Genomic DNA, 8,971 nt, shown 5'->3' with positions numbered 1-8,971 from the left:
TGGAGGATTTGCAGTCAGGTCTGTCGAGATTGCATCTGTAGTTACTGCAAAGCATTCTGGTTGGAGGATGATATGAGAGAATGTCACCATTGACCGCTGCTGTCATTTTGGGCAATATGTCTGGACAAAGATAATGTCTGTCATACAAAATATCATACAAAACATAGGACACTAATTTCATACTTTAGGATTGCTGCAGGACCTTTGTGCATATGCAAACATTTCTGCTCGCTGTAATCTTTAAAAACCTCATTAGGCATATTTTGTATGCTGCTCTTTGATTATGACCACTTTGTAAAGCTGAAAGTACTAGAACTTGCATCATGTCTTCAAGAGAAGCATGTGATATTTCGTTAACATTGCTGCTCACAGAATGTCATCAACTTAGAAGAGGGTCACATTGATCTGGAAGTTTTTTTTCAATTCATTGTCAGGATGGGGCATCACTGGTTGGACCAGCATTTATTGCCTAAACCTAGTTGCCCTTGAGAAGGTGGTGGTGAGCTGCCTGCTTGAACTGTTTCAGTCGAATTACTAAGGTAGACCACGATGTTATTACGAGACATGATGACACTGAAGGAATAGCAATATATTTCCAAATCAGGATGGTGAAAGGTTTTGAGGGGAACTTGGTATTGGTAGTGGTAGTGTTCCCATATATCTATTATCTTTGCTCTTCTAGATGATAGTGGTCATATGTTTGGAAAGTGCTGTCTAAGGAGCCTTGGTGAATTTCTGCAGTGTATCTTGTAGATAGTACACACACACACACACACTGCTACAGAACACTGATGGCAAATCGACTGAATATTTGTGTATGTGGTACAAATCAAGTGGGATGCTTTGTCCTGGATGGTGTTAAGCTTCTTGAGTGTTATTGGAGCTACACCATCCAGGCAAGTGGAGAATATTTCATCACACTCCTGACTTGTGCCTTGTAAATGGTGGGCAGATTTCGGGAGTTAAGAAGTGAGTTACTTGCTGCAGGATTTCTAGTCACGGACCTGCCCTTGTAGCCACTGTGTTTAGTTTTGTGCTTAGTGGTAACCCCAGGATGTTGATAGTGGGGACTTCCATGATGGTGATGTCATTGATTGCTCAGTGGTGTGTTAGAGTCGCTTGTTGGAGATGATCATTTGCCTGGCTTTTGTGTGCATTAATGTTACTTGCCACTTGTCAACCCAAACCTGAATATTGTCCAGGTCTTGCTGTATTTGGGCACGGACTGTTTTAGTAACTGAAGAATTGTGAATGGTGCTGAAGATTGTGTAATCATCAGCAAACATCCCCACTTCTAACATATTGATGGATGGAAGCTCACTAATGAAGCAGTTGAAACTGGTTGGGCCAAGGATGCTACCCTAAGTGTCCATCGAAAGGATCTTGCTAATATACTATTTCTGGGACAAAAAAAATGAAATAGTACAGAATTTCCTTGTTGAAATGAAGAAACTGAGCCTGACATTAACATATTTGCATTAGTAACACATGGTGTATCCCTTATTTAGGAGCCTCTGAAAAGAGAGGTTCGTTCTCCTCCAACAGAAGGAGTATCGCATTACTGATCATATTTTGAAAAAGCTGAGAAAGTTCTTTACACAAATCATCTCATCCTCATGGCATGGAACTTCAGTAGGCGAGGGTAATGGGAAATGTTCACAAATTTTCATCGCAGTTTTGTTACCTCTAATCATTCCATTACACTTAAAATGGACATTAGAATACATATGGTTAATTGATTTGTTTAGTCCATAGATAACTCAGTAAGGCCTGTGTGATACAGTATCATAGAAATTTGGTTCACCAGGAAGATTCTAAGTTTAGCATTGATCCATTTTGAGTGACCTGATCTCAGTTAGTAGTGTAATAGGAAAACATGCAGTCGGGTATCAATAACTCAATCAATGAAATCCAGCTCCTGATCTCTCTCTCCAGCTATCCTAGAAATTGAAGATTTTAACATTGTGCATGTGTAAGGGTTTTGAATCAGTTCAACTTTCATCCATGATTCAGTGTCATATTTACACAGTGCAGAATTGTGAATCAATATTTTGTATGATTTCTGGAGAGAATCTGGACATCTGTTTTGTAAAAACCAGTGAGAATGTTTTTGATGGCCAATAAAGAAGTAATTAAATCTATTTATTAATATGGTATTCAGAGAGGGCAACTTATTTGTGTCTCATTTCTTAATTTGCAACCACAAATGTGCCTATTTGACATTATAAATCTGTTCAGCTAAAGAAATAAACTTCCCAGAGTTAATGTAAATGTAGTACGCTTATGTTGCACATGAACAAAAAAAGGACTTTTTCCCTGGTAGTCTCACATTCAAATTATTTATATGCTTTTGTCATCTTTGAGCTTTTCTTTTGACCAATTTTATACACCAAAATAATTATATTTTCTTATTAAAGCTATCTTCTTTCTTATTTGCATCCTACTTTCTGTTTCTCCACATTCCACTGTATTCCTGTCTTACTACTTTGTACATCATCCACTTTATCATACCTCACACTTCCTTTTCTTAACAAACATCTCCCACTATCTATTTTCTCTTTCACAACTTCAGGAAGGTTTCAAGACAGACTTGTGAGTGTGCATATCCGATGACCACAAGAATATATCTTCCAGTGATACACCACTTTAAACAATGTTGGCTCCTACTCTCATCAAGGCGGCTAGGCAAAAGTGAAGGCTGCAGATGTTGGAAACCAGAGTTTAGATCAGAGTGGTGCTGGAAAGGCACAGCAGGTCAGGCAGCATCTAAGGAGCAGGAAAATCGACGTTTCGGACAAAAGCCCTTCATCAGGAATGGAGGCAGGAAGCCTCTAGGGTGGAGAGATAAATGGGGCAGGACAAGTGACCTGTCCTACCTGCCAATCTCCCTTCCCACCTAGTCTCTCCACCCTGGATGCTCCCTGCCTCCATTCCTGATGAAGGGCTCTTGCTGGAAACATCGATTTTCCTGCTCCTCGGATGCTGCCTGACCAGCTGTGCTTTTCTAGCACCAGTCTGATCTAAACTCCTGCTCTCATCAGCTGGAACTACTCATTATTCCAGGATCATCCTGGAATGAAAACAGAAATAAGCTTTTTTTCTGTACTGTAAACCATTAAAAAACAAATCATCTATCCCACTTACCCTAAATTTCAAAAATAAGTGCAAGGAACACGTGGGATTTTTTGTTACTAGACTGAGACTCTTATCAGTCGCCTCTGCCACATTCCTCCTTCTACCAGTCTACTTGGCCAAATGCACTTTAATGTCTTGCCTTGTCACCACCTCCCATTCCCAGCTATGAATGTATATGTCTAGATTATCTTTTACTTTCCCTCTTGGCCTCTCTGAATTCATGTTGTAATTGAGACCTGGCCTTTCAATTCCTATTCCCACTGAATTTCTGAGCACTTAATGTCCATTTTGGCTTCCATGTTAGCTGCTATTGTAAAGTTTTCTCTCTCCTGGTATTGTCACTTGCTCTCTTAAATATGCCTTCATCGCTCCTGTCTGCAAAAGAAAAAAAACTTCATCCGACCATTGTTGTAAACTGGTATCCTAATCCCAACCTCCTTTTCCTCTCTAAAGTCCATGAAAGCTTTGTCCTATATTTGTGTCCACCTTTTTAGAGCACATTCTAATTAGATTTAAACCCTTGTCACAGCACCAAAACAGGGCTTATCAATGTGACAATGACAAAGGAAAAAAAATACTTCTTCTCCCCATTGTTTGCAGCGTGATATCTGACATGATTGATCACACCATTCTCCTCCAACATTACTCCATTGTCATCCAGCATAGTAGGACTGCACACACCTGGTTCTATTCTTTACACCTAACTGCAATAAGAGAATTATTTGCAATTACTTCTCTTCCTGCAACTGCAATGTTGCTTCTGGTGTCCCTAAGGATCCCTCATTTACCTCCGTATGTTTCTAATCTACATGCTGCCCTTTGGTGACATTTATCTGAAAGTACTTCATTAGATTTCACATGTGCACTAACAATACCCATTTCTACTTCATCACTGGCTGATATATTAATGCTATTCTGTTTGTCTCACATTCATTAGTCATTATGTCATTATATAATAAACCGCGGCAGAGCCTACAAAATATATCTTTTAATGACAGGTGTTCATTTATTTTCTGTTTCATGATTTGGCAAATTTCTTAATGGTTTTGTTTCAAAATTTCAAATATTGTCATTTAATTTCTTATCCTCTGGCTATCAAAGGTAATATACAACTTGTGTGTTGGGTGGTTTTCTATTATCAAACTTTTTCTGAAAATTTAAGGTAGGGGAAAAATATTATCGTAGTAATGATGCTTTTTCATTTCTGTTAAGAAATGGATTTGCTGTTAAATAAGAATGTCATAACATCAAGACCTTTGCTTTAAATTAAACGGTAAAGAAATTCTGCTGCCTCACTGATTACAACGGGATCTTGATCAGATCGACCAATGGGCTGAGAAGTGGCATTTGGGGTTTAATTTAGATGTATTTTGGGAAAACAAATCATAGAAAGACTTCTACACTTAATGGTAAGGTCCTAGGGAGTGTTGCTGAACAAAGAGACCTTGGAGTGCAGGTTCATAGGTCCTTGAAATTCGAGTTGCAGGTAGATAGGATAGTGAAGAAGGCGTTTGGTATGCTTTCCTTCATTGGTCAGAGTACTGAGTACAGAAGTTGGGAGGTCATGTCGCAGCTGTACAGGACATTGGTTAGGCCACTTTTGGAATATTGCATGCAATTCTGGTCTCCTTCCTATCGGAAGGATGTTGTGAAACTTGAAAGTCTGAGAAAAGATTTACAAGAATGTTGCCAGAGTTGGAGGATTTGAGCTTTAGGGAGAGGCTGAACAGGCTGGGGCTGTTTTCCCTACAGCGTTGGAGACTGAGGGGTGACCTTATAGAGGTTTATAAAATCATGAGGGGCACAGATAGGATAAATAAACAAAGTGTCTTCCCTGGGATGGGGAATTCCGGAACTAGAGGGCATAGGTTTAGGGTGAGAGGGGAAAGATGTAAAAGGGACCTAAGCGGCAACGTTTTCACGCAGAGGGTGGTACATGTATGGAATGAGCTGCCAGAGGAAGTGGTGGAGGCTAGTACAATTGCAACATTTAAAAGGCATTTGGATGAGTATATGAATAGGAAGGGTTTGGAGTAATATGGGCCAGGTGCTGGCAGGTGGGACTAGATTGGTTTGGGATACCTGGGCGGCATGGACGAGTTGAACCGAAGGGGCTGTTTCCGTGCTGTACCTTTCTATGACTGCCTCTCCCATTATTGTTAAACTATCAGAAAATAGTTTGGAGACTGAACCATCAAATATATTCAATGCTGAGTTAGATATTTATCTATAAGACTGAAGGATTAAAGAGGGAGGTGAGAAAGTGAATTAACTCATAATCTTATCTTAAGACAAGATCTTATGAAGTAGCATAGAAGGCTGGAGACGCCAAATGTCTTATTTCTGCTCCTATTTTTTATGGGCATTATCTGGTGCATTGCCATCAGTTTTTCTCAATAGACTGGGCCACGCAAGTGTATGAAAGTGAGATCAAGGGAGAGACTGAAACGATTAGGTAAAATTAAAGCTGTAAGGTTCACCTGTACTGCATTAGAGGGAGGATATCCAGTAATACTGTCCCCATGATGGGCAGTTCGGGGGTTAGAAATTAACAAAGAAATGAATAGAAGTAATCCGATAAGAGCTAAGAATCATTTTGTACCAATTTCAGGGCATTTGTGGAGTTGTTTTCTCAGTTGCATTAAAATTATGACAGGTATTCTTTCTGTGTCTTAAAGTATAGGTTGCCATTAAAGGAACTGTTTACCCAATAGTGCTGGGAGTATTTTGTTAAACATCTTAAAATGTAAAATCTTGAAATGGCATTCTTTCAGCTTTTAAGCTAGCAGATAGTTTGATTTCTTTTAAAAAGTTATCGATCTCTACAGAAGTTGTAACAAATTTTTCAAAACATCAATGAAATTATTAGATAAAATGTGTGTATCAGCAATTGGGATGCAACAGTAACATGATTTAAATTGATAGTGAAACAGCTAATGGACTGCTCGACGCTTACAGATTTAAAAAGTAAATTGTGGACTGAACAAATCATGGCAAACTGTTTATTCAGCATAAGCATGAAACAAGTTTAGAAATGTGGACAGTAATAGAGTGATAAAAGCTCATGTTGGTTGAGAGTTCTATCTCTCCAGCATGTGAAGTGGAAAATATTGTAGCGTGCTCATGTTATTTCTGTGACATAAGGATCTGCTGATATCTAAGAGAAAGCATGCAAATTAAAGAGGAACAGATAGTAGTGTGTAGATAGTGTCATAAAGTAGGTCATATATATGTATACACTACAAAACTTCAGCAGTATAAACTAAAATAGGTGTCAAAAAGACTGTGCTGATATGGAAATACCTGCAAGAATCAAATGAAATTACAGTGCAAGATGCAAGATAGCAATGACCTAGGCCTTAATGCCAATGAAGCTATGCCATGGAAGGAATTTCAAAGGTATTGGGAATTTGAAAATTGGAGAGCAGAACTGCAGTAGAAGTATCATGTTTCTCCTATCATCTATGATTTGTGCATTTGTTACATTAAGATATCCATTCACACTAATTAAGTACTACACATCTGACAGCCAAACAGATAAATGTATATTCCAGATTTTTGTTTATTTTCAGGAAGAAAACTTTTATGAAAAACTAATTTTTAATTTGAGAATATTGTTTCTCCACTGAAGCGGACCTTCTGCGTACCATCTACACTCTTCGTAAAGAGAGCCTAGCTGTTTTCAAAGAACATCGTATGCAACTAATTACTGCTACTATCTCCAGGTGGGGCAAATACCCACACTTAAAAACTTCTTCAGCACATCTAAACAACACCAAAGATGAGGAAAGTAGAGAGATCATAGAGCCCTCGTGAAAAATATTAGTGGTGGTAGGCAAAATTCAGACATTTGATATATATTGATGCTTGACAATTCTGTGCCATTCCAAGTTGCATAGAAGTACAGACTTCATTAGGAGTCTAGTAGAATTCAGCACCTTATTAAGTTATTTACCTCTTTTACATGGAAGGTAACGTGGCTAATATGGAACAGTCAAGAACATCCAAGTCTAGATTGCTAGTTTCAAGTGATTGACATCCTAGAACAACAGTTCTCTATACTGTACTTTATCACTGAACAGACTCAGCAGTGAATACATTCAATTTTTCTAGGCAAATTCAGCTTTGAATATCCTAACCTCTTACAGGGCTCTTCCTCCTTTTGATGTGTTTAACAGTACCTACCAGACTGTGCACTAAAATGTACGCTTTACATTAGAGGACTTATTGTAGAAGTGAATGAGGTTCAGCTGCAAGCTCTCTAAGACTGAAGACATATTGTGTAACAGTCACCGTAAACAAGGAGACACGTCTGATGGAATGGTAACTATTTTTAAATTCAATAAGTACAGACAACGATGTCCTGCACTGGAGACATCATCAGCTAGAAAATACTTCTGTTTTTGCAGTTATTGAGATGTGTGTCACAGGTTGTATGTGCAAAAATAAAATTGAATTCAGTTACCATCTCAAATTTAATGATTTGCAATAAAGTGTTAATCTCTTGAGATAGTCTGTATTGGTATTGCCAGGTATCTGTGGCAATAAACATATTGCTCATTGTGTACTTGTTATTGTCTGAGTAACTTTCTATGGAGATTGGATAATACATAAAGAAAGACATGCAAATACCAGAAGTACATCAAATTGTATGTAAAATTTATAACCAATACAAATTATGCTTATGAAATACAATGTTAAATACAACATTTTTAATGAAGTATTAGAGCTCAAAGTTTTCTTCTCAGAGAAACCAAGATCATGCGTTTGCTTATACTGTATCCCATGTGTCTGTTTGCACAAGAGTAAAAATTGCTTTAGTGCCATTACAAAGTACTTTAGCACCAGCATGCCAAATGAGGTTAAACAATGGAAAGATCAAAGAAAGATGTTCTTTGTGTCTTATCGAATTCATTTTTCTGATGAATTCATAGAAATTTGACTTTAATTATTAAATATAAACTGAACTGTAGAACCTACCAAGTCTCCATGCAGAGCTATCAGTGTTCAGCTGCACACCAGTCAATTTCTTTGTAATTTCTCTGTACTGAAAACCTGTGATTGACAGGTTCATCCCCAAAGTACTTTGCTCTTGTTCAATTTGAAACTTTGCTCTGTACTCTTGTACCTTTTCCTCACTATTTAATAAGGGAGTATGAACCAAAATATTCTGCTTTTTCTCTGTTTTGGCTCTCATTGTGAACGCATTCTCAGTTTCAGAGATAGCAGAAGTGATCACATTTCTGAAGGCAAGACACTCTTGCTCAAGAGCACACCCCAACATGTCCGCAATTTGATCTTCAGTCCCAGCACTAACGTGGGTTACCACACAACCCTGTGGAAGGATTTTAATTAGGCCATGAAGAAACATCAGCAAAAACGATTGGTTTCTGTAAAGAAGAAAAGAAACAAAATTAATTGAGGTGAGAAACATATTAGCAACATTACTGTTTGAACTAAATTTGTATTTATGTAACTCTTTTTATGACCTCAGGAGAACATAAAGTCTAGTTCAGCCAAGCAATATATTGTCTATTGAAATATTGTCACTTGTTTCGTAGGCAATTTGTAAACAAGTCCCATAAGCACCACATGAGAGATGTTTTGGTGCTGTTGGCTGATGAATCAGTATTGCCCAGGACTCAGGAGAATGCTTGCTCCTCCTCAAAGTACCATGGGATTATTATTTTTCCCTTACATGCACCTGAATAGGGAGATACAGCCTCAATTTCACAGCTCATCTGATAAACAGCACGTATAATAACAGAAGGACTGTCTTAGTACTGAAGTTATGACGTGGAGGTGCCAGTGTTGGACTGGGATGGACAAAGTTTAT

At 38.1% G+C, this 8,971-nt stretch overlaps 1 protein-coding gene across 6 annotated transcripts in view; it reads right to left on the bottom strand.

The window, feature by feature from the left end:
• Positions 1-6,151: 6,151 nt before the first annotated feature.
• Positions 6,152-8,971, bottom strand: part of fancb (FA complementation group B) — a 49,283-nt gene continuing 46,463 nt past the window's right edge. For all 6 annotated transcript variants that reach the window (XM_043700558.1, XM_043700559.1, XM_043700562.1 and 3 more), the window contains one exon: positions 6,152-8,525. In XM_043700558.1, the coding sequence (XP_043556493.1) occupies positions 8,087-8,525 (439 nt within the window). In that variant the 3' untranslated portion in view covers positions 6,152-8,086. The remainder of the gene's footprint in view (positions 8,526-8,971) is intronic.

The sequence above is a fragment of the Chiloscyllium plagiosum genome, chromosome 12, assembly GCF_004010195.1.
Source record: "Chiloscyllium plagiosum isolate BGI_BamShark_2017 chromosome 12, ASM401019v2, whole genome shotgun sequence".
Lineage (NCBI taxonomy): Eukaryota > Metazoa > Chordata > Chondrichthyes > Orectolobiformes > Hemiscylliidae > Chiloscyllium > Chiloscyllium plagiosum.
This window is presented reverse-complemented; position numbering and strand designations above follow the sequence as displayed.